The sequence below is a fragment of the Bactrocera dorsalis genome, chromosome 1 (genome assembly GCF_023373825.1).
Source record: "Bactrocera dorsalis isolate Fly_Bdor chromosome 1, ASM2337382v1, whole genome shotgun sequence".
In the NCBI taxonomy this organism is placed as follows: domain Eukaryota; kingdom Metazoa; phylum Arthropoda; class Insecta; order Diptera; family Tephritidae; genus Bactrocera; species Bactrocera dorsalis.
This window is the reverse complement of record NC_064303.1, coordinates 112,124,781-112,151,683: the sequence shown is the minus strand read 5'-3', so window position 1 is coordinate 112,151,683 and position 26,903 is coordinate 112,124,781. Positions and strand designations below refer to the sequence as shown.

General features: G+C 35.2%; 1 protein-coding gene across 5 annotated transcripts in view; it reads right to left on the bottom strand.

Moving 5' to 3' along the window:
* LOC105230762 (protein turtle) overlaps positions 1 to 26,903 on the bottom strand; it is a 130,974-nt gene that overhangs the window by 41,505 nt on the left and 62,566 nt on the right. For all 5 annotated transcript variants that reach the window (XM_029552251.2, XM_029552249.2, XM_049446697.1 and 2 more), the window contains exons 4-6: positions 25,296 to 25,417; positions 13,488 to 13,770; positions 5,631 to 5,872 (exon numbers count right to left, since the gene is read on the bottom strand). In XM_029552251.2, coding sequence (XP_029408111.2) covers positions 5,631 to 5,872; positions 13,488 to 13,770; positions 25,296 to 25,417 — 647 coding nt within the window. The remainder of the gene's footprint in view (positions 1 to 5,630; positions 5,873 to 13,487; positions 13,771 to 25,295; positions 25,418 to 26,903) is intronic.

Below are 26,903 nucleotides of genomic sequence, written 5' to 3'. Positions count from 1 at the left end.
TTTACAGTTATATGCATGAAATTGAAGTTCGCGACTGGGTCGCTCTTTAAGCCACTTTATGAAACTTTTGCTGAGCCCACAAACACTAATACATACATGCATGCAATAAAGTGTTTTACACACGAGTGTAGCAACTAATTCGTGTTTTTGTTTTTATTTTTTCGTGTATTGGTGTGTAGCTGTTTTTCTTTGTATGTGTGAAAGCCCTTAAATAATTGCGTGTTTTTGTAAGTACCTCCCCCAGCCCTTGCATGTACATAACAACTATATACATATGTATTAATGTGCACATAAATGCAAATGTTGACTTGTAAAACTCATGTTTATAAGCACGTCACTTTACTAAGTTTTGGCTCTTGCCTATTTTGCTGACACCAAATACAACTTTTTCGAACTTGCAGGCCTTTAACCCTATGAAATTTATAAAAAGGGGAAAGAGAGAAAAAAGTTTAATTTTCGCTTAATTTTCCTATTGCTATATTTACTACAAGGGGCTGTAGGGGTTCATACAAAACATTTTCCAAAAGACAAGTTATCAAAGTTCTAAGGAAAAAATCCACGCATTTTCTCCTCCATTTTCTAGCCTTTGCAAGACTGAAGATGAAATAGCTTATTGTCTTCGCCGAGCCAGCAGACATAGTCGAAACTCACATTAGCCGTCTCAACAAATATGGGTTGGGCTCAAAGCACTATGTAGATTTGTAAGGAGCTTATGACCTACTATACCCTACCCTATACTCGTATATGGTATACTAACAAACATGAATGGAAAATCATGTCGTTGGTCGATCAAAAGTGGTTTGAAAAGCGGCAATTTGGATACCAAAAACTTCGAATTAGTGCTCGACAAAGTAGAGAATACTTTTCTTGCCCGAGCAGCTGACATTTCAGAATATTTTTTTCTCTTTTTGAATTCGGTCACTGAGCATATTGTTGAAACCTGTAAATGTGAGGTTATACTCGAAAGACAAGATTCAAGAACACTGTTTTACTTTTCGTAATTCCGCGTCAAGCCTTCTGGCAATTCAAAAAGGTAGTTCCTAAGCCGTAAGCGGTGTCTACGCCAGTAAAGAAGAAGAAGAAGTTCCTAAGCCTTTTCATTAGGAAGACATAACTAAGCAATAACACCAAATATATTATAGTGTGCAGTAGAGGGTTAAGGCGCCTCAAGTGAATATTTTCGTGGCACGCAAAAATCTGTGTAGCGGTCGCACTAGTAACCAATGACGGCGCCATAACTACCCATGCTCTTTATAAGCATAACAACTTGCAAGCTTTTGTATGGAAAAGTTTTTGAGTTACGCTTGTAGTATTGCCAATGGCATGTCTGTTGCTATAACGAGGTCTGTGACCAATTCTTGTGCCTTTTTATATATTCTAGCAAATAAGCTGAGGCCTACAAGCGTGTAGAAAATGGATTTACACGATTGAATTCAGCTTAATTTAGTTTTTAGCGTTGACTTCATTCGGTATAGATATGATTTTCAGAAGAAAGTACCACTGAGATCATTGGCAATGCGAAGAAGAAAGCTTGAACTGTTTAGAAAGCTACAAACAATATTTGAAGCTTCTGCAACTGCTCCAATTCTCTGTGGGTTTTAGTAAAAAAAGTCGAAGCTTTGATAGTTACTATCGTGGGTGCCCCTCTAGAATCATAAAAGTTAAAACCATTAAATTATGTAACAGAGATATTTCGAAACAAAAAAATTCTCCGATTACTCATCCCATTTCCCTTTAATTATCTACAGCCCCTGCAACCGTACAACTGCAGGCTTAAGGTTTCAAAGCGCTATAATGAGACTACAAGCGTCAAACTAGTGTTAGTGAGTAAAAGTAGCTTAGACTGTTTAATTTTCTCATTGAAAAGCATGAAAGGCATTTAAGTGAGTGCGCCATAAATAAGGTTTAAGGCAGCACTATTAAAGTGCGGCACTTAGTGACTGCTGTTGCAGGCGGCGACACATACGCACAAACGCCCATCAATTTCAGCTGACATGAATGCTGAATACAGTAGTTTAGTGGCAAGCGAAAACAAATGAAGACAAAAGCGCATAACGGCGTCTAATGACAACATCTGTGTAGGATCAGCAAAGCGCGTACAAGTCCGTATAAGTAAGCAGTGCCTGTGCCAGTACATTGTTGTTACTCATACGCCATGGCGCACCAACCAACCAAAGAAGAGCACAGAGTTTGCTTGCCTGCGAGTGTGTGCATGTGTGTGTGCGGCGTCTTTTAACTATTAAATTGTAGTAGCGCATTAGTGTTGTCATGTTGAATTAAGATTTTCTTCTTCCAAGAACATTCCCTAAGCTATTCAAGCTGTCACATAAACTCCCACAACTGCCAGTGTGTGTGTGCGTGTCGCAGGCTGACAGTTATTGAGCGGTTTTCGTAATATAATTGTGTTTTATAATATCGTTTGCAACACACCAGCGCACAAACAGCTGTGTGTGCGTGTGCGTGTGTGTGTTGCTGTCTAATGATGTGCAGTTTAGCACAGTTTCAGGCGCTGCCAAAGTTCTACGACCACACACATGTTACACTTATGCATACTGCATAATGGCTGTATTTAGTTTATAAATAATAACTGTTGTTGTATCTGCAGTGTGTGTAGATTTTATTGTTGGCTTTGTTTATAAATAATTTCATGGCATCGTGATGTCTTGTGTTGTTGGTGCCTTAGTTTCAATGGAACTTTTCATGTTGCTGGCATTAAGTTTGAGCTCAGCATAAGCTCGCCTTACGTAGATAAATGCGGATATGCGATTAAAGTTATATGCTAGCATTTTGTAACTGTTATTTTGTGTCTTAGAGCTTATGTACACTTGCGGGAATGCTGTTGTAGTTGGCCTACTTTTCTCGAGTATGATCAATTGACTGCCGCTTACTACATAAATTGCTCGAAGATAAACTTGCTTGAAGAATTTTTTGAAAGAAATTATGAAATTTTTTCTTAAGAAAATATTTACTTAAGATGAGTTTAAAATGAAAAAAATATATTTGGCGAGTTAAGTTTGAATTTATGAAAAATAAGACATAGACGTTACCTAAAATATAAAACAACGTATCATCAAAAAACCGAAATTGAGATTTTTAATGCTTACGACTCAATACATCACATTACATATAAATATAATTAAATTTCCAGCTGTTGATGTCATGTATAACCAATAAATAACCTATATATAACCAATATATAACGAATATGTAACCAATATATAACCTTTTTATAACCAATATATAACCACTTTATAACCAAAACTCAAATTTTGTTTCAAAAAGACTGGTTTCTATTATATCGTTTGCCCTTCTCTTTAAACCTATGAAAAGTGAGGTTACGTTATATTGCATTTTAGGTGACGATATGGAAAATGGTAAGCACAATTAAAAAAAAACTACTAAAAAATTTCACTTAAAATTTTTTTTTTGTCTTTTGATTAATAATAAATTTTTTATAGCCTTACTAAAAATGTTTAAATTTTGCATTTTCCGCTTGAATTCAATTGCCTTAACTATTTTTAAAAATTGTTTCTTTATTTTCTATGAAAATATTTTGCATATATGGCAGTTCTGCTAACCACCTCGACGTTTTCAAAATAATCTAATAAAAAATGTAGTATATGAGCAAATTGCTGTATCTTAAATTTGAGCAAATAGCTATAATTTATAGTGTAATTTAAGTTAATTGCACTGTAACTCATTTAAATGGGCTTAAATCAGCGCAGGGTTGCTTTTTGCTACACATGTCACGTCAATATAGTTCTGTAGCTGTTTACCACCACCTGCACATGCCGCTATCTAAAATAGTGGTAGGCAGATTACCTCAAGCAAAATAATTAATTTGCCTGTAATTAATTTCGGCATGAGATTTTAGACGTTTTGCCCGGTTTCTTCAACAGAATGAGGCAGTTTTGTTTAATAACTACAAAATATATCGTCACACAAATTTAATAAAGTTCAACAAAATAAAAAAATATTAGTGTAAGTGTGGAAAATAATTTTCTAAGCATATTAAGTTTTGGCTAACAAATTGAAATTTATCAACTATGCGCCTGAAAGTATGCAGCATATGCGGTTTAAGCTCTTTCTGTGCTTAAATTCGCTTGAACCGTTTTAAAATTAAATTTTACACGCAACCAAACAGCATTTAATATTAGCTTTAAGCCACTTAGAGCGACTAAAACTTTATAAGAATATGTTTTTATGTCCAGTTACGATAAATCTAACTATTTCTATGATTTTCCATGCATATATGCTAAAAATAATTATGAGTTTAGTTATGATGATTATGATAAATCGTTAAATAAATGTTTAAATTTTTCACAATTTTTTGAATAATTCTTTCTGTTTGTTTATAAATAGGGGGCGACAACACTTAAACATATGGATATGGAACGCTATTGAAACTGAAGTCATTCGCAAAGAAATTTCGTTATTTTGAACACTCCAATTAGTTTGCAAAAACTCAAAAAAAGTTGCTAGCTGATTGACAATTTTCGCAGTAAGTGAAAATTTTAAAATTTGTTTCTTGTTACTCAAAAAATCCTACATTATTTTCAATCAAAATTTTGGCCAATAACACTAGTTTACGGGCATTTTGCTACTATGAAGTTAGAGGCTGTATTTTGCTAATTTTGGGTAGATAAATCTCAAAATGAAAAATTCTAAGTAAAATTTATTAAAAATTCCTAACACTGAGCTCATTAATAATACGATTATAAATTAGTCTGCAGAAAAGTTAAAAATAAGAAACTGCTTCTTTCACTAAGTAAACTTGGTTCAGCGACATCTGTCGACAAGCTTTACATTTAAATTTGTAGAATATCTCTTCCTTGGTGGTATATTTCGCTCGGAGTAGTTACTGTTAAGCCAAAATGAGGAGCGCAAAATATGATCAGCTGAAATCGCTATTGAATCATGGAAGATATATACTTTCAAGTATTATTTGGCACTTAAACCTAGTGAGCTTTGAAGAGAGCTTTGAGCTTTGAGTGAGTTTTCAAAACTTAGTGGTGCAATTTTAGACTTTCGAATGATGTAAGATATAAACTTTCAAGTATTATTTGACATTTAAACTGAGTGAGCTTTAAGCTTTTAGTGAGCTTTCAAAACTAAGTGTTATAATTTTAGCCCTTTGCTTATATGTAAGCGATTTAAAGCCTGCTTTAACTTTTAAACTGAGTGAGCTTTGAAGAGAGCTTTGAGCATTTAGTGAGCTTTCGAAATTTAGTGTTGATATCTTAGCCTTTTGCCTATATGTAAGCGATCTGAGGCCTGCTTAAACTTTTAAACAAACCTTTAAAGCTTTTAAGCTGTACTGAACGCACTAAACTCCAAAAGTAACACAAACTGACTTTAATATAAATAAACTCATACTTCTTTACTTCAAAAGAAGAAAAACTACATCACTTTCGTTAAAACTGTCAATCAGCTAGAGCTATCGCGTCTAAAAATTTTACTTTACAACAATTTCTCTTCACCAAATCAATTATGTTGTTTGTTTCGATTTTACAAACTTTTCTTCTTCGTTAATTTACAATCCAAAGTGGGCATCGATTTTATTACATTTTGTGGAGGATTTGATATTTCTGAGAGGGGTTTTGGTGGTTCGAAAATAATTTATGTTTTACCATGATTACAGCGCCGCCCGCTATTATAACACGGGCCGTATGGGAGACTTGTCCCTCACCATTGCGTGCAATGCAAGTGTACTCTCCGATGTCCTCGTGTCGGATGGTGGAGATCCGTAACTCGGTGCCATCATTAAAGATGCCAACAGTAGACGAGGGATCAACGGGATTAGCATCTTTGTACCATAAGATCTCTGGTGTTGGGGTGCCATCCGCTTGACAATTTAGAATAATTGAGTCGCCTGTTTTTCGCGTGGAAGAGACAAAGAATGAAAGAAAGAGAAAAAGTAGATTAACATTCAAATTTGATGCAATTGAAAAGTACCGTAATTTATATAACATAATAAAGTGAACACCTCTGAGTAGTAAGCAGTAAAAATACTTAAAGAATATGAGAAACAATGCGTGGCATCACACACACACACACGCGCACACGCAGTGAGCTGTCAAAACTGCATGAAAGCTTGTGGTGCGGGCAGGCGTTGCTTGCCAGTCAAGTTAGCGATAAGCTGTCACAATGCGGACAGCGCTGGCTGATTCTGGCACTAGATAGCAGCAGCTACTTTTAGTTTTCAGTTTCTATCATTTTAATTTTTTTCTCTGTGAGCGCGCTCTGCTCATTGTCTTCGGCATGTACGCGCAGCGTGTCTAACTGTCATTCTGCGCCGGTATACGGGAAGGTTCAGGGCGGTTTGTGTGTGTTTGTGTGCGTGTGCGTGCCTTTGTCGCTTGTTTGATTTGTTGTACGCGCACAGCAGCAAACTTTCCTTCCGGCTTATCATCAGCGCTCGCCCGTCCTCACGCCTTCAACGCGCTTCTAACTCCACTTTCAGTTCGCCTCTGCGTTTGTCGCTAGCAAGGCGCTCTGTTCTGTGCAGATAATTTGCCATGAAAACTGCCGGTTGGCTTGTCTTTTATGTTAAGCGTTATTTTTTTATCTTTATCCACTTCATCCTGCAGGAGTTGGCAAAGTAAAATGTGCGCTCAAATAGGATCAACAGTTAAAAATGGCGGAATAAAACAATACAATAAAAACATATACTAGAACAAGTCGACCAGAGCATGCCAACGATGTTGCGCCATTGTCTAGAAGTGGAACTGCCAGGTCGTGGAACGGCACGCTGCTGTTGGCTGCCGTAAATGAGCCGCTTGCTTTGTTCGCTCTGGCATTCGCAGTGTGTCTGTGGTGCGCAGGCAACGCAACGTGAGCTGGCAGCGCCTTTGTTTGCAGCGCGAGTTCCTGCTGATTTGTTGCTGGTCTTTCTTTAAACACAAGTGTTTTCTCTATATTTTTCAACGGCTACATGTTCATCTAATTTTTGCTGGCTTCCGTTCACACTTTTTTCTCGCATAATTTTTATAATTTCTTCTTTCGACTACTCCCCACGTTCCTGAATTTCGTGTGCACCCTGTAAAGAATGTGTGCTCTTGAAAGCGCATCTTCAATGTGCGCTCTTGCGTTAAGGCATTCATTTCCTCTCCCATAGAGTCGTCCATTCATCCCTTCATTCCTTTTTTGACTCCTTTATTCACGCTGAACATATACCTTCTTATTTTTAATATTGTTGTTGTTGTTGTTTATGCTTACTACACCAGCCGCAATTAACACAAATGGCTACAATTGGTTTCAATTGCCTTCAGTTGTTGTCCTTTGTTTCTTGCCATTGTTCGCTTGCGTCGTGCCGCAGTTGCATGGTTATTGTGGTGGTTGTTGTTGTTTCTATTTGTCTAAGCTTTAAGTTGGTTTTTGTTGTAGCCAGCAAACTTCAATTGGCTCTTCTCCACCGCCACATGGCTTTTGTTTGTCTAACCAACGCATTTTAATTACTTTTTAATTAACAAAGTTCCCCCTGTATTTGCGGCAATAACGGTAACTTTAAGCTAAATGTGGGAGATAGATTTAAATAGAAAATTATTTGCATTTCTTTAAAAAACATCTCGGTATTAGGTCCCAAGATATGCGGAGTTCTCATTTTAGATGCGCTTCTTCAAATTAAAAGAGCAACATAACCTATATTTCGATTAAGTTTAAACTTTTTGCTCGAAGATTGTTTATATTAGGTCTTAGATTAGGTAAGCTTAGGTGAAATAGGCTAATTACTGGAGAGTTCAACAATAATCCCATTTGGGCAGCTAGAGATGCTTGTCGTAGACATATGATGCCCAGAACTTCTAAGCATGGATCAAAAAGACACCGTCGCATCTCGACAAAACACCTACTAAAAATTTATGTAGGCAGCTATTATCCATTCCGGGCTTGTAAAAGGTATGGCAACCAAGAGGCTTCAACCTTAGCTTGGCGAAAGGTGGACAGAGGAGAAAGTATCAATACGTATCCATCTCATCTTTCTCATTGCATTTTTGATTTTTCGTCTTCCCAAATCGTTGGCTTCATCGTATAGGTGCGAACAGTCCAGTTAGGACGTTTATCATTTCGATGATGTGAGCCTTGCTAAATAATACCAGTTCTATAGACCTTTTATGTTTCACTCTGGGCCAGAAGGGTTCCGCAACACTTCATTTGCTGATTGCTAACCAAGGCTTACCGAGTTCGGAAGAGTCAAATAGATCCTGCGTCCCTTTCAGACAAAGACAGGGGAACACCTGCTCGTTCCCATCCTTATGTGTTGTGGGTTAGGGTGTTATTTTTAGCGAGCTCATCAGCTTTACAGATTTCCGATGAATATGCTCTGACCAGGCACTGTGACAAGTTAAATATGGAAGTAGCTTGATGCTGCTGATAGTGAGGTCATGCTTGACTAGCTTTGGGCTCACTGCTAGCGAGTTTAACCCCTATATTGCAGCCCTGCTACCGGAGTGTATGCATACCTCTCTAAAATAAACCAGAAGTACATCGGTTGCTACCTCGATGGCTGCCACTGCTGCTTGAAAGACACACACACAGTGTTAAGAAAAAGAGTTTCCGACAGCAGATTCCGTCTCCAATGTTTCCTTGAGCTTCGACCTATCAATGAAAAAGTTCACTGGGTTTTTTCTCCAGCGACCTTGCCAAACCCACATAAATCTTGATTTGAATTGTAGCAAGGTTGCTAAGATAGCTATTTGTCTCAATATAAGTTTAACAAAATCTGGGCAGTTGAGAAGAAAATATTGGCCTGATTCCATCACATTTTTTTTCTTCAACTTTGGCAACTAGTATCCGAGAAGAACTTTGGTTACTGTTAAGGAAAAGAAAATGTTGCTGAGTTAACAAAGCTCACTAGATCATTTGTGATTTTTCTCTCAGACAAAAAATCCTCCGACGCCAGTTCAGCGTTCAACGAGATCACACGAAATCCGGGCTTTGTAATCAAGTATTTCCATGTTTATAAAGAAGCTTGGGTACTAGTTAAGTCACGGAAATGAATGAATCTTTTGGACTCATTGGTTCTTGGAGCCATGCTAATAGTATTCAAGCACATCATACATACGATATTTTGCTGAAATTCAGTCGGAGTTAATCACACTTTTCGTTTTTAAAGCAAGTTATTCAACTCGAAATGAAATATGTTCATATATATATACTCCTATATATTTCAACATTCGCTTCCGCCCTGCTCGCCATGCCAAAAGCAGCGGTATATAAACATTTGCGAAGCTGACAGCAACCATTTTGCCACTACTAATTGCCATTTACCAGCTGCAGACTCGCCTGAGCACTGCATTTCGTCTGTCCAGCTGACTACCCGGGCACAAATTAAACACGTCTTCATAGCTGTCTATTAAGACAGCAGCGCCGCAGCAACAGTTGACGGCGAAACAGATGGCAACTCAGTCACAAGTCAACCGCATATTAACTTTGGCTAACTTGGCTCCTTTTCAAGTTTAATTAGACAACATTAAAGTGGAAAAGCAACTACTTCGCTTTCAGCTATTTGTCGGGAAATATTTCATGTCAAAGCATGCGCTGAGGGCGACGAGTGGATGTGTGAGCTGCCTTATACAATTATGTGAATGTGGAGCTGAATTTTTAGTCAGAGATTACAAATAATGGTTAGAAGATGCTGTTGGACTCCAACTTTGTGTTTTTATCTTGCCCAACGCATAAAATATACCCTCTACGCAGTGCTCAGTCAAACTTTAAAGGTGACAAATTGCGCGCTAAATCACGCATCGCGGAGTTCTCAGCACATACACATAGAGAGTTGCGCGTTTGATCACAAAGAGGCGGTCGGTAAGCGGCCAAAGCATGAGAATTACAGTCAATATGCATTTTGGCGGAGCGCAGCGCAGGGTTTGTGGCGAAAGCGTAAATAATGGAATTTGGAACAGAATTTAAATCGATGCTAACGGTACACTAGCTCTCTGAGTGGTTTTTGCAATCGCGACGCTATAGAGACAAATGTTGGCAATTATTCATAGCACCTGTGGAAGGGATTACGCATGGATACTGTAGTTGAGGTGTTGGTTATACGAAGAATATCACGGAGAGTAGAATAGAACGAAAGAGATCATAGTGTTCGTGGCGAAAAGTATAAAATTTATTGAAAATTGGTAATTTGTAACTTTTTAATTTTACTATTTGAATGAGCGCCTAGAAGTATGCTTTAAAAATGTCAAATGTCAAGTAGATCTTTATAGAATTGCTGAAAGAGAGACATACTAAATGATAAGTAATTGGTTGTTAAGTTTGGAGTAATCTTGAGAATATATGCCACTTTCCCGAAGGATACTCACAGATAATTTTCAAGGACTTCACTTACACTCCATTACTTCCAAGTTTTTCTACATGCATTCTTTGCGGAACACGCTCAGCTGATACTGTCTGATCTTAATATTAAATCTTTAAATAACTACCAGCTACACAAAATCCTCTATTTTTTACCTGTCTACTTGCTGGAAAATAAAAAGTTGGGTTAGGCACTCAAATACTTTCGCAGACTTAGCCGAGTGTGAGTGTTGAACACATCAACAAGAAGGATAAACTCACTGAAAGTGACAAATTTGTGGGTTTCGCAAACAGACCGGCATGCAATTTGCCATTTATGACAGCATACATTTCGGCGCACACACGCTAACTAAATGAATTGGCGCGCACACACCGCCACCGGCAGCTGCAATGGCTCGAAAGTCGGGCTTATGCGCGCGTGGGTGCGGTGAATGGGCAAATTTGTCGAAAAAATCTCAATACCCGCAACGGTTAGAGACGCATTGCGGGCGGGTGCGAAACGAAAAGCTGTCAGCGTGATGAATTCGGGTGCTCAGATACTATCGAAGGTGAGTGGCAGGTAAGTGCGCGCCCGAATGTATGCTACTTTTAAGTAAAATGTGTGATGTCAAAGTGGCAAATGTCTGGAACTTTTTTGCAAGCAAAAAAAAGGTGAAAGTAACGTTTCTGCAGGCGAAAGAAGGTATCACACACACACACACATACATATGCGCACACCCACAAGTAGTAGATTGTGATTTTGTAGTTTTGAAGCATATTTATGGGCGCCGAACAGCAGCTCACTGCATATGAAGTTGATGTATGCAAATTGCGCACACCTACGCATAAACACACACACATACATACACGTGACACCATTATAAGCTCTTGGGTACACATGTGAAGATTATAGCCGCAATTTGTTTGCGTTTCTATTCTTTCGCTTGGAAGGTGCTTTAACATCATGTTTTCCTTTTGCATTATTTTTGCTTTGATTCGCTGCATGGCTATGGCTATGGCTTAGCTCTTTGTGTGTTTGTGGTCCCAACAGCCTCGCAGCTGACAATGACAAATCGAAAGGTATAAATCCTAACGGGTTCTGTGGAAGCTGCCGCAACTACTTTGCTATACGCTTCATCCTTTTCGATTTTTATGCACTTTTGTGTGTGTGTTGGTTTTTGCTGGGAAATTTATTTGCTGTAGTCGGAACTATCACAGCGTTTGGAGAATTGCATTGGCAAAATATTTATGATTATACTTTGTGCGCAATATTTGCTGGCAAACAGGTAAGCCAAGTTGTTTTGCGCCGCAAATAAATCAAACAAGAAAGCTCTCTGGCATTTCTTTACATTGGAATTTCGAAGAATCGTATTTATTGCGAATACCGTTGCGTGGCATGCATTCGTTCGAGGAGATTGTTTTACTTTATTTTGGTTTTTTTGTTGGTGTAATAAAGGTGGCCTTTAAATACGTATTTTAGATTGATCCTGACGGTAAATAAGCAATATTGAAAATGAGCTCATAGAGCGCTAAGATGAAAGAAAAATAAGTTGGTTTGAATGCTTTTGAACGGTAGTATGAATATGCCAAAGAGAGTTATCATTCATGCTCCAAAAAAAAAAAAAACAAAAAAAAATAAATTTTTCAAAAACAACATTTTCCTATATTTCTTGCTGGATTTCTATGTACCCAATACATCTTCGCTCTATCCTTTGAACTTGTACGATCATATATGTTATATTGAATATCCAGCAGCTAAACCTTCTCAAAAGCTTTCATACATAAACATAAGTTAAAAAAGTAAAGCTTTTTATGAGCTTACATGCAAAAAATGTTGTATGTCAGCTTTTCAAAAGTTTTCATAGAAAAAGAACTTTTTCAGTTCATTTTCTAAGCTAATTGGGGCTTTCAAGAGCTTTCAGATTTCAACGTACTCTTTTTAGCTTCTTCTCTTTGTATATGATAATATTTCCAGCTCAATACACCACAATAACAGAAGTTCAAAAAATCTAAAGATTCTTGCAAGCTTTCGCGCGAAAAGTAATCTACGTGGGTTTTTAAAAAGCTTTCATACAAAAAGGTACTTTTTCCTTTTTTTATGAAAATAAAACTTCGGTGTATTTTCTATTTAAGTGGAGCTTTTCTTGAGCTTTCACGTCGCAAAGTTCTCTTTTTATATCAGTTACATCGGAAGCTCAAAAAAAACTAAGAGATTCTTGCGAGCTTTCACGCGAAAAGTAATCTACGTTGGTTTTTAAAAAACTTTCATATAAAAAAGTAATTTCGCCAAATTATTTTCAAAGCTTTGTTGCATTTTCTGTTCAAATAGGGCATTTGATGAGCTTTCTCATTTCAAAGCATTCTTTAAACTTTCTTTTGGTGTTTGTATCTGATAATATTTCCAACTTAATACATCATTTTAGGATAAACAAGAAATTCTAGCGAGCTTTCACCCGAAAATTAATATACGGTCTGTTTTGAAAAGCTCTCATACAAAAAAGGACGTTTGTCAAATTGTTTGCATTGGTTCGTTGTCTTTTCTGTCTAAATAGAACTTTTCTTGAGCTTTGACGTTTCAAAAAATTAGTTTTAGGCATTTTTTTTATACCTTATCATATTTCTAACTAAATACACAATATTATGAGATTCACCCGGAAAACGAGCGATTATTACGTTATGTCCGATGCATCGGATATCATTTTTTATGATTTTAACGAGCTTTCACAGAAAACGCGAAAAATTACCTTTTGAAAACTTTCGACCTTAAAAAGCTTTTATACAAAAAACGACTTCTGCCAAATTATTTTCACTGTCTCATTGTGTTTTCTGCTAAATAGAGCTTTTCTTGAGCTTTCATGCTTCAAAGTACTCGTTTTGGTTCTTTTCTTTGTATGTGACAATGTTTCCAACTATATGTATACACCACTTTATGAGATTCACATGGAAAAAGTATTTTTTTACGCTATGTCCATTGTATCAGATATCCTTTTCAAAGCCTTTTAACGAGCTTTCACATAAAACGGAACTTCGTCAGATTATTTTCATCGTATATAAGTATATTCACGCGAAATAATTTGTATAGGAAAATCCAATTATTGGGTTTAATCTGGTTGCTTATGTATACTGTCTAATAAAAAGACTTTACATTATAAAGCTTTTTAGTTTCTGAAATACTCTTTAGTGACTTTAGAATATGTTTTCGTACTCACCTAAATTAACATATATAATATCCTCTGGTGTAACACTAAAACGTGGCGGTGCATGTACGTCTAAATGGAACCATGTACCGTTCTTATGCTGCTTGGGATCACGATTTAAAAATACCACTTTACACTCATACCAGCCTTGATCCGATTCCTTGATGTTGGTCAAATTGAGTGAGGCCGAACCGAACGGTGAGTCCTGTGAGACGCGTGACACACGGCCCTTGTAGCCCTCTTCGATGTGCTCCGGATAGCTTTCATACCATATATAGATGGGCAAATCGGAACCCTGCTGGCGGCAGCGTATGATTTTTTTGCGATTTTCGTTTTTTTGGTTTTTGGTTTTGAAACACAAAAATTAGTATTTGTAGGAAAGTTCCATTTGAAGAAAGAGAAATGTGAAATAGTTTGGATGAAATTAGTACGACTTGTAGTGTTTATGTGTGCATAGACATGTAAGAAATGATAAAATAATGGCAATTGAAGTATGTCGATGTCAAACAATTACGAAATTACGAAACCAAAGAGTTGACATAAAATCAATATTTACGAACAAAAGTAGATACATAGTAAGTATGTACATATGTTTCATTAGCTAAATAGTGAGCTACAAGCGAGTTTGTTGCATGATACTGGCGCAAAGAGGTAATTCTTGCTTAAGTGATAGCTGTTAATAGTAGTATAAGTATACTATATATAAAATATAAATATAGGACTATGTATGTATGTAAAGTTATTGCTAAAAGTTTAGTGCACATTGATAAATCTATAAATCCATAAATATTTGAAAATGAAAGTATTCAAGCACAATTCGATTGGAAAAAACTAACTTCAGTTAAAAAAAATTTTGTAAAATAAATTCTTGCAATATTATTATTATTTCTGTACAAATATAGGCATGCAAACCACATAAGTAGTTGCGTATTTAAGTAATGCAAAAATATGCGCACAAAATCCACTCATAGTCCAGGTATCTTGCCACATACCAACAAAAAATCAAAAAAAAAAATTAAATTAAAAATTCCATTATTTTTGCTACATTTTTAATTTGCTTTAGCAGGCACATACAATAAATAACATTTATTTCGTGCAAGCGCAAGTTTATGCAAGGTTTTTGTTGCCTACTTGGAGGCGCCAGAGCATGCAAATTATTAACTATGCACGCCATAATGCTGCAGCCAATACATTGCGCACCAAAAATTATAATTCACCGCAGATTTTGTTTTTCTGAACGCTTTTCACACACACGCGCTTATTTGTATGTGTGCACATGCATATTTGTATATTTCTGTATGCTAACTTATGCATGCGCACATAAAATTTAATGATAAAACTGCAATAATTGCCTGAAAAGTCGCAATAAACTCGATTGAGTACACACAAAAATGCATCGCCATATAAACGCATACATTGAATCGTGTTTTCATGTATTTGTGTGCGTGCGTTTAAATATGCGCTAATGTGTGATGTTTAAGCATGCAGTGCAAGCGCTCAACGGAACGCACGCATACATATTAATTTGTCACAAATGCCAAAATGGTCACTCATTACACTCCCAATACAAAAGTAAATGTGTGTCTGGCATGATTCATGGCCTTGCTTCGCGCACTCACATATTTTAATAAAAATAAATAGTTTTTCTTCGCTTTTGTGGCGGCGCCTTCCATCAAGTTGACCAACGTGTGGTCACTCATATTGTTTATTAATTCGATTAAGCCATCAAAAAAGCTCTAAGTTTTTTGACAACAAGCATGGCAATGTCTGCTTGCGTCAAGTGGTAAAATCACAGCTACAATCACTTTAAAAAGCAATTTATGTATTTGTTGAAATTTTGTGGAACTTTTGGATGCACTTACATGGAAATTTGGGAAAAATTAATATTTCATATTTCGATAGTTTTAAAGTATCCAATCGATATTCCAAATAGTTTTTGATTTACAGTCAGTTCTACAGGGTAGGCCATTTAAAGTTGACCCATCTGGCAACGCTGTAACTTTTAACAGCGCTGACAAATCGGCTAATGTCATACCGCGTTAGAAGCGTCATTCGAAGACAATTTATACCATGGAACAGTACACTCCAAAAGAACGCGCTGAAATTGTTCAGCTTTATATTCAAAATAACTTTTCAATTGTGTTAACTCAACGTGCGTTTCGCAAAAAAAAAATAAAGTGAAAAGTGCTCCAGTTAAGAACACAATTAAGTCTTTATACGCAAAATTTGTGAACACCGGTAATCTCAGTAATGCCAGTCATGCATCCAGACAACGCACAAGACGTTCTGATGAAAATATCGAAGCTGTACGAGCCAGTATTGAGGAGAGGTGAGGTGAGGTCAATGGTGAGCGTTATCGAGCCATGATAACGGATTTTGTGATACCCATTATTCGCGAAAATGACATGGATAACTTCTGGTTTCAACAGGACGGGGCTACATGCCATACAGCTCGACCAACAATCAATTTATTGCGACCATTTTTCCCCGGGCGATTGATATCGAAAAATGTTGATGTTGACTGGCCACCGAGATCACCAGATTTGACGCCACCAGACTTTTATTTGTGGGGTTATTTGAAATCCAAGGTATACGCTAATAAGCCAAAGACCTTAGCTCAACTGAAAGCCAACATTCGACGTGAAACAGCCGCCATATCATCCGAAACATTGGCCAAAGTCATGGAAAATGTCGAAAAAAGAGTGCATTTAGCTGTCAAAGCTAAAGGTGCCCATTTACGCGATCTAATTTTTAAATATTAGCTGAAACAAATCCCCTTGGACCAAAATAAATTATTTTTGAAATGAACAAAAAACATTGTTTTCTTTTGTTCTTTTTTTTTAGAAACAAATGGGTCAACTTTAAATGGCCTACCCTGTACTATTCTATCTCCTAAGTTGGTTCGAACTGAACACAGTGTGCTAAATTTTACTAAAATCGGTTCAGTAGTTTAGGAGCCAATCGCGGACAAACATAGTGATACGTAATTTTTATACATAAAGATATATTATTTTACAGTGACTGAATCGGTTTTTTGATATGATCCAAATTCGAACTTTGACAGGCCCAAAACGACCAAAATTTGGAGTAAAATTCAACTTTTTTTCAAAAATCGCTTTTTGTCAATTTTTTATTCTTTTTGTAGGAAGTCATTTTATGGAAAATATCTTCTAGTTGAACGAGAATTGCTTATTTTTAAGCTTCATCCAAAGAGATGAAAGGAATCTTGCAGCAGTGGAGGCCGTCAGGGATATTGTATAACTCAAAAATATTTTTTTTTTTCGAAAATGTCCCTGTGTATTCTTGGAATATATAATATTTAAAATATTACCTGGAAATTTCGAAGCAATTGAGAGAGAAGTTCCTGTTTTAATTTTCAAAAATCAAGGGTTTTTAGGCTTTCACACTAGGTATGCCCCTTATACACATAATACCTGTCAGAAAATCTCCAACATATGCTTACGCAAATAAATTTCGAAACAGAAGATATTGTTTTAATAATTATCTAAATGAGAATATTACTTCCTTTAATACTATTGAAGTACAAATTGCCTTTCATAAACTTATCGGTGAGACCTTAGTATAAGTCACCGTCCAACTTTAAAAAGTATTAAAAATTTCTTAAGAGGTTCCCTTCTTCAAATATTTGTCTGATCGTTGCATAATCTTCCTTGTGTCTGTACCTTTAATTTGACAGCGTTTGCTATAATGCGACAATCAGATGTTTGTTTCAGAAGTCAGCGTCCACCAGAAACACGAAGTGAACTTATGTAGTTTTTCATTTGGTCATTCCTTCACTCCTTTTATATAGAGAGGCCAAAACTTGGTATATAACATCCATGCTGATTTCTGGTGCTAGCTAAGCGTTCCCTCAGAATTTTTACTCCTGTTGGAGTAGAAGTTATGCAGCTAGTACTAGCTGTAATCTCAATATTGTTTTACAGTTTCTTTTTCAACATTTTAATCACTGACTGTTTGTTAGATTGGCTTAGAGAAGTTATTTCATAAGATAACCTTAACGATCAACCCATCTATTTTCTTTATTTCTGTGCACTAAAGCATTGCTGTCGGACTTATTTGCACTTTTATTTTGACTTAGAAATCACATTTTGAATAAAAAAATTCTATCACAATCAATTAGTATACATTTTACGATGACGTTCAAACGACAACGAAAATCCAAACTTAGATCTTAAACGAAACTCTCAAAGAGACAAGGCGGTAAGCGGGTAGTCAATTTGTGATCTCACACAAAAAGTTAATTAGTCAATTCTATATTAATACCTTTAAAGCACGTTCGTTTTAGTTGTATTTGCGGCTATGCTGGAAACATCTTAGTATATGTGACTGAAAGCTAAAGCTGCCTTTTCTATTAACTAAAACTTTTCTATACTCATTCTTATGCCTCTCGACATTGTTTTTGTAGCATATTTATAAGTTTAATTTAATTTGAAAATTACTTTTTTTCCACAGACCGAAGTTACTTAAGCGCTTTCATGCAATCCCATTAAAATTTTCGTTTAAGCTGCTACTTAAAACTTCGAGTTCTCTTGCGCGCACACCTCCACTTTACCTCCACTTTGCCCGACACCCACGCTGACTGCTGGCAAGCGACGATTTTTTGCTCATTCTTGACACTTAATTTGTACATTAGCTTGACAGCAGTGACGGCCAAACTTTGGCGCTGATAAATGTGTCAGAAAGTAGCGAGACACATGCAGACAGAGAGCGAGAGAACGACCTGCAGCAAACGCAAAGTAGCGTCAAAGTAACTCCAGCATATTTTGCGTTTATTACGTTCTGTCTGCTTCTGTATACTTTCACGTGTCATATGTGGCTAGCGGTAACTTGCTGCCAGATTAAAACTGATTGCATGCTTGTGAATAATTTTGACAATCAACTTAAGTAGGTGAGGTGAGGTGTGTGATGGCGCAAGCGACTGGCAGTTTGACAGTGCAGCAGTTTACTTTAGAAATTTTGGGAGAGTTGAACCTGCTTACGTTTCTATTTCTTCCTTGTTTAGAATTTAATTTTCGCTTTGACGCAACTGTTATCAGTATTTCATACATTTTGCTTTAAGCGTAGCATTCCGGGTGGAAGTGGGAACTATTGTGGCAGCAGAGAGCGCTCATTGTCGCCGTTACTCACCATAAATAACTACAAGGATAAGTCCGCTTAAAGCCTTTAATTTTGGTCAAATAATTGCGCTCACATGCGCTGGCCAGCAACTGTGTCAATTGCATGGTGTGGCGCGCACGCCGCGGTGCACCATGTCGTATACGTGCTGTGTTTGGCTCGCTCTGACCGTTTATTGTGGCGCTGGTCGCATAACTTTTGCTCGCCTGCTTGCTCTCAAACACTGCACGGCGTGCGGTCTGTGGTATTTTCGGCTTTTTATGCGCTTACATTCGCAATATTATTTTTCTCACCGCCAGTGTGCGTGTGTGTCTGTGTGTTTGGGGTTGTGTGAAGTAGAGATAACATGTGTAAAACTTGCAAGCGCCATGATTATTATGCTTGCCATAGCTGCTGTCCAAGCGATTACGATAATTTAAATAGTTTTTTGCGCTATAAATGCGATTTTGCGGTTCGGCTGTTTATACACGAGCGTAAGGCAGCGCTATTGTTATATGTGCTTGTGAGTACGGAGAGCTATTCAGAAAATATCATTGCTTTCATAGGTTCTGGCTGGCTGCCAGCGAATATGAAGCCATGTTTGGTTTATGTGACATTTTTTGAAGATAAAGTTAACATTTCTCCTGGAAGGCAAGTAGAAATTTTTATATTTCTTCCCGAAAACTTTTTTTGTATTAATCTTGAAGACACCTTTCAGTTAATTCCGGTACTACCTCATATCCTAACTTGACGTCGATCGCAGTTTTGACCATTATTAATATTTTTTTCTAAACACAGTATCATCTTGGAAGCAATAGCAACCTCTGGGTAAATTATCGTCACAAATTCTCTGCAATTTTCGAAATATTTTTCAGTCGCTTGAAGTTCGCTTTAACCCTTTTGGGGATTTTGGGGTGAGCAACAAGTCTTATATAACACAGTGGAGTGAAGAGCCTCGACTTGTACTACATTTCAAGTGATCCAAAAAAATATTTTTATAATTTGTTCAAAGCTTTCGGTTCCATCTCGCTCCTGCGGTGCCCAACGCATCATTTTGTATACAGAAAATTAATTTCACATTTTGTTTTCGGTTAACTAATAACCAATCCATCCACATTGCTCCAAAACTCACTAATTTTAAACCATAAACTCAATTTAAAGCTTCATCTTTTAAATACACGCATTTAGAGCTCTGAATTATAATGTTTTGGACCAATCATGCGCATTAACCCAGTTGAAATCTGTCATAATTGGCATAATTAGCGCGGCTCATGCATATTTACCGCCGCCGCATTTTTGATTTGGCGTTTTAATTTTGTTTATTCTGTTGCAATCTGCTCGCTTTAATGCCCAGCGTGTGGCAAGCGTTTTTCCTCGGCAATTTGGTAATTTTTATATTAACGAAACATCGGCATTATGTTGCTGCGGTTTTTCGGTGTTATTTGCGTTTGACGCGTACGCAGTTTTTCAATATAAATTGGTCAGCATGTGGCATTTGCTTTTAAGCACATTTAAGCCCTTTTTTATGTTATTTATTTATGTCTTTGTGCAATTTATTGTAATTGCTTTGGCGAAAAATTTATTGCCTCGCAGGATTAATGTTTTATTTATTTGTGATAAATATTTTATTATTATATTTCTGCTTTTTTGGTAGTTTATTGAACGCATTAAGGGTTTTTCTACTGCTTTTTTATATGCTGTTTGAATTTCAAAATCTAATTAACCTACAAATTCGAGCAAGTGGAAAACTTTATGGGATTTGAATGTAATTTTAGCGGATTAATATCGTAATGATTTATGAATTTTGCATAAAAATCGATTTTTTGTTTATTGAGAATGTTCTGCAGCTGAACTGGAGCTCTCTCTCTCTTTTTCTCTCTTTCTCTTTCTCTCTCTGTCAATGGCTACTTACATATCAGGCAACTCGAGGATATTCCTTAAAGGCTTTCAAAATAAAAGAGGTCTATTGCTTCCAGTTTGGATCAAATTGTTATTAAATGCCAAGATTCCAACTGTGAACTCTGCCATAATCCGTTGTTCTCAAAATAAGAGCTTCCAATAAAACGAGATTTTTTTCGGCCATACTAGTTTAACGAATTGTTGCCGAAGCAGCTACGAACTATATGTGCGCAAAACGACACACTTCCGAACGCTATACAGTGGCACTTTGGTGGAGAAAATTTATAATTTTGTTCAATTTAGTTGAAATTTTTGAAAGTTTTATAGTATATTATATTCGATTACAGGGTCAATTATCTGTCCATTACAAGTTTTGCCAAAAGCGAGAATTCTCTCCAATATTAATTTCGGTGTCTAAACTTTGGCCTCAATAAAGTGATTGACCCATCTTAAGGCTATTCTGGTGCTACTATCATGATTAATAGTGAAATCGTTTTCCTTCAGATTTAAGGTATATCCTTTATCAGTTTTAAAAACATGAGGATTTGAGGAGTCGATTCAGATGTGTAACTCAACGGATATAGAAGATCTAGACAATTTGGAGGTTTATCTATTCTCGATAATCTTTTCACGAATAAAAAGCAAATATGTCAAGTACATGTCTTCACTTTACAGCTTTGCTATTTTAAAAGCAATTTTGAGGTTAAGTCTGTATAGAATTTCTTTTTTTAGTTTTTCTCCAATAAGAGTATTGCGTAGGAAAATACCTTTTAAACACTTTCAAATAACCTACTGATTCCAAAAATTCACTAAAATCCTTCAAATTTTACTTAATTTCTTTAAATGCCATTTTCGCAACTCTAACACTCTACATAAATAGATTTAAATTACAACAACAAAAACTTATACTAACATGCATGAAACCACTCTACAAGCTAAGTAGTATACGTACAACTAAGAAATAAGAGACATGCAACATGGAGCAATTAAAAAATAAATGTGAAAAGTAACAGTAAATTCATGTGTGTAATATTTCGTTCGAGTATTTCACTCGAATTCGCATATATTTTTTTAACTGTGCAATTAAGTTAATTGAAATTCGAACTTCGAGACTTCTACGGTTTCTTGAACAGGTGAGTGAGGGAGACTAGACGTTTGTTTGGTTCTAAGGTGAGCGAGTCTAAGGTGAGGTGAGGGAGCAGTAAGGCAGGCTGTGAGTTGTGGCGAGTGCATTGGAAGAGTAGAGTGCATTTTGCATATAACTGAAATATATTTTGAAATGTATTGAAGGGTTTCGAAATGAGAGCTGCAATGCGCACTTGTGGTTTTCGTGAGTATATATTTCTGCCACACAAGTGCGCTTGGCATTCATGAGAGCCTCTTTAAGCGCAATAACTAGAAAGTTACTTTGTAGCAAAGGCGGTGAAGTACTTTGCAATTTAATTACTAATTTTCAAGTCTATACTCGTGTGGTCAGAAAAAGCAGCAAGATGTTGCATTCTAGTATTTCTTTTACTAATTGCTAGTGAATGGCATGGCAAACTTGCAAGTAATACTCGTACTTAGTGAGCTGCAATTGTTAGTAATTATTTTTTGTATTTGAAAATTTTCGCTTGAAAACCTAGTTTTCAGTTGTTGGAATAGTGGCAAGTTGCAACGTTTGCACGCAACTTGGTGAGCGTGTGGTATTTTTTCTATTTTTCGTGTGTGTGAAAGTTGCGCGCAGGAAAATCGAAAGCTAGTGGATGGTAGAAGGGATGGTAGAGCGGTGTTTTTGGTGAATTTTGTTAGTATGGCATGGAAGCGTTTGCAAATTGGTTGGTGAACTGCTTGATGGATTGCTAGGTGAATTGCTAGTGAACTGTTGGCAATTGCAGTGACGTGGGCGCTTGGTTGAAGTGGTGCTGGATGCGGGGTGTTTTCTTCTCTGACTCTCTCTCTCTCTTATTTGAAATTTTCATAAGATTCTCTTCAGCGAATAAACGATTTCATTTTCAATTAAAAATTTTGTTATAAATACGCAAAATTTTTGTTTCCGACGTTTTTGAATTTTTAAAAATCGTTTTGAAATTTGAAAATTTTGTATTTGATTCGTTCAATTTGTTTTGTTTTATAGTTTTAACGGTGTGTTTTAGCAGTATAAAGTACAACGCAAATATAGTTACTTGAAAAAGCGCTTATTGTATTGAGTTCGTGTGTTGTTTGGAGCATATATTCGTAAGTATGTATGCAGGTTAATTGTTTAAGCTAAAATGAGTTGAAGCTGTTTGTAAGAAGTTATAAGAGCGAAAATATTTTTTTCATTTGTTGTTTGTATTTTTTCATTGCTAAAAATATACTTTTTCCATTACTTTTCGTTACAAGAAATTTCCGCAAAAATGATTTAATATTAAATTTCACATGTTTTTTATATTTTTTCTAGTGAAAACTTTAATTTCGAAATTTTTTCAATATTTTTTCTTGTGAAAATTTATTATTTTTTTCAATATTTTTTCTTCCGAAAAATACGTATTTATTAAATTTTTGGTCATTAGAATATATTTCCAAAAAATATTTTTTTAATAATTTTAATGAAAAATTTAAGTTTTTTCGATATTTTTTTGCAAAAAATTAATTTTTTAATAATTTTTCATTCCTAGACATGTCCGATATTAAACTTGAATTTTTTCCAAAAATTTTTTAATTAGTTTTTATTAGAGGCTTTTTCCGCATTTTCCAAAAAATATGTTTTAATATTAAAAAAAATCAAAATTTTTTTCTTACTTTTTTTGTTCGAAAAATTTATTTTTCAAGTACTCTTCATTAGTTATCTTCGCAATAATAAAATTTTCCAAAATTTTTTTTGAAAAAATTTAATTTTTTCCATTTTCTTTTTTTTGATTTTTTAATAAACAAAACTAAAATTTTTTCTTGCAAAACATAGTTTTTCGTTGAATTATTACAAAGAAAAGAAATTGGAAGATATTTCCGAAAAATATTTTTTCAATAATTTTAATAAAAATTTTGATACTTTTCAACTTTTTTTAAGCCAAAAAAAATTTTGTTAATAACTTTTCATTCTTATCATTTCCGATAAAAAATTTCCATTTTTTTCCATTGCTTTTTAATACAAAAAAATATATTTTAGTAGAAAAAAATCAAATATTTTCCATACTTGTTTTTTTTATGCTAAAAATTTATTTAAAAAAATTTAAGTTTTTTCCATGTATTTTTATTACGAAAAAATTATTTTTTAATTACTTTTTTTTAGAAGTTTTTCTTATATTTTTAACAAAAAATTTAAAATTTTTCAATTTTTTTTTGTGAAAAATTTATTTTTCATATGCTTTTTATTAGAAACGTTTTCGACAAAAATAATTTTTGACTAATTCTAATTAAAAAAATTAAGTTTTTTCCATGTTTTTTATTACGAAAAGTAATATTTTTTAAATTACTTTTCAATATAAGATTTTTTTTTATTATTTCTATTTTTTAAATTTTTTTTGGCAAAAAATTCATTAATTTAACGATTTTCTCATAAACTAAAATATTTTTAAGTCTCTTCAACTCATTTTGCATATTTGGTTGCATAACGGCATGTTAGTTTGCTCTGTTTTCATTTGTTTGTATAAGTATATATGTATGTGTGTTGGTAATTACGAGAGCTAAAAGCATTAAAACGAAGCTCAAATATGCTAATGCATAAAGTTTGCATTCTAGCCTGGGCCAGTATTGAAAGAAACGCATTTATTTATATTAAGGCTGGTATAAAATGTATGTATGTATATATAGTTATATATAAACAAAAGGGTTTAAAAAGCGCATAATGGAAATAAATTTTGGTTTCACAATTTTCCATAACAAATTAAGAAATGCATTTCGCTCTCAAATAAACAGCACTAATCAAAATAATTCCATTTAAACATACAAATTTACACTTCAAACTAAGGCAGCCAATAATTTCGTATGCAACATTTTGAAAAATTTCTCCACAAACTTTTAACACCGAATATATGAAAATGCAAATTCCAGCAAAACAAAAACACATTTCAACTAAAATCATTGAACGTGGCGAAATTTGAGATTCTTATGTAATTATGTTGAAATAATAGACAAAATCATTACTTTACAGTTTACAGTTGTTTATTTTACTCATATATGCTATATGTTAAATGTTACTGTTGTTGTTGCACGCAATGGAAACGCTTACGTTCATGGCCAATACTAAATACTCACAGTTGAGCGGAGCTAATGAGCAAAATTTCGCTTTTTCTGCTGTTTCTGTGTGTGTGTGTGAAGGCGGCATTACAGCGGCGCGCACTCTGCATATTAGTGCATAGAAATATACGCAAAATATAGGCATAGCGGCACACAACAACTATACCGCCTTCAAACACACACACACAGCAGCACTTTTTTCTATTTTTTGAATTTTCTTCTGATTTTTGCTCAACACGCCCCTTTTGACTTGCTCTTCTTCTTCTCTTTTGTAAGTAAATTGTTTGTACGTTCTTCTTTGTTTTTGTTTTTTGTTTTTGCTAATATTTTTTATTTTCAAGTAGTTACTTATGTCTTTTACACGCTGTGTCTGCTAGTTTGTCGTTACTTTGTATCTTGTTGGTATGAACGTGTGCTTGTTTGATTTTACTTAACGCTCAGTGTTTCGTTTATATATTTTTTTTTGTAAAAATGTTATTTTTTTCATTCAAAAAATGTTTGTTAAACGTTGTTGTTTTGGTTTTGTATCGAAAAAAGTAAACAAACAAAACGTTTTGGACGCTTTAATAAAGAGAGTTTAGAGAAGAAATATTTTTTGTGATATCGTACCGTTTCGCTCACCTTCTTGTCCCACTGTAGGACATACGGCACCGGATGATCATTGGGAAATTCGACGTGACAATTGAAGATGACACCTTCGCCGAGTATCGCTGTAATGTGTACTGCATCTTCTGTAAAGGAAAGAGGAAAAATATTCATATGAGAATTTGGTGATTGATGGTCGTTTGGTTACAATTATATTGAACGGATCGTAGGGTTTAAAAAAGTATCGATATCGCTTAGAACTTTGTAACTTTATGAACAACAAATCTTCCATAAAATTCTTATCTCATTTCGAACCGTTATTTCAAGCGGTGAGAGCCAATTGTCCGACTTTAAGACTGAAGAAAATTCGTTGAACTTGAAAAAAATTGTATTGTCTACTTATCGTCTCCTAATATGCAAAACAACGTATCATCAAAAAAATTGAGTTTTTTACTGCTTGCGAATCACAACATCATATTACATTGATGTAGCGTAAAATTTTCAGCTTCCGCTGTTAGAAATAACCAATAGATAACCAATACGTAACCAATAGGTAACCAATATATAACCATCATATAACCAGTAAATAACCATTTCATAACCAAAACTCAAATTTTGTTTCAATATGAGTGGTTTCATTATATTTTTTTCTGCGCATGCAAACTTATGGAAAATGATGTTACGTTATTATTTTAGGTGACGTTATGAAATTGCCCCTGTTTCCAAATAGAAATATATTTGTATCAGGTCACCAAATTGAAACATCACGGTCCGTACAATTCTTTCTCGATAAACAAAAGTTCAGCTTAAAAGCCTCACATGTGCGTTCCAACATGAATACGACATGGATTGAGTTGAAGACCGAGCAAGCTTTATGACCACATAGATCCAGCTTAGCTCTTCGTCTAGCTTAGTTAGCTCAGATTAAATCTCAACTCTACACATATTAGAAAATTTTCGGAGAGTATACAGAGCTAAAATTATACAAGCAGCAGTATGGTAGCACACGGAGTCGTGAGGAGAGGACAAAGACCAAGTAAAAACTGAGGGATAGAGAGGATCAAGGAGAAGCCTTTCTTGGTGTTTCGAATTGACGTAAAAGAAAGGAGTATTTCTTCTTAAGCGATTTCATATATGTATATGTAAGAATTAGATTCACCCTTCTAATTCTGTATAGCTGCGTTTCAAGCTCAAAAAACTGGCATTTGCATGCTGTAAGCATTTAAAGAGCTTGTTGACCTCTTCCAGCCGTTTGCCACCTTTTGACATATCAAAATGTTATCACAAAGACTTTGTGGTTATTTGCGGTCCTCAATCAACGTCTGCGATGCGTCAGTGTTTGATTACGCAAAATCAAGCATTTGGTAGCCCTTTTTGAAATATCATTCACACAAATTTTGCTTTTCAATTTCATTACACATACTCTCATGTATTAATGCTTTTGCCAGCCATACAATCTTCGAACCATTCAAGCATTTTTTGCTCACAACTTATCACAAACATGCTGGCTAAGCTTTGTGGTCTAATAAAAAGGAACTGTTAAATTCCAAAATACTACAATAAAATTGAACTGCACTATGGAAAAGCTGACAGTTTTATAGCGCAAAATATTATTCATGAATCATTTTCATA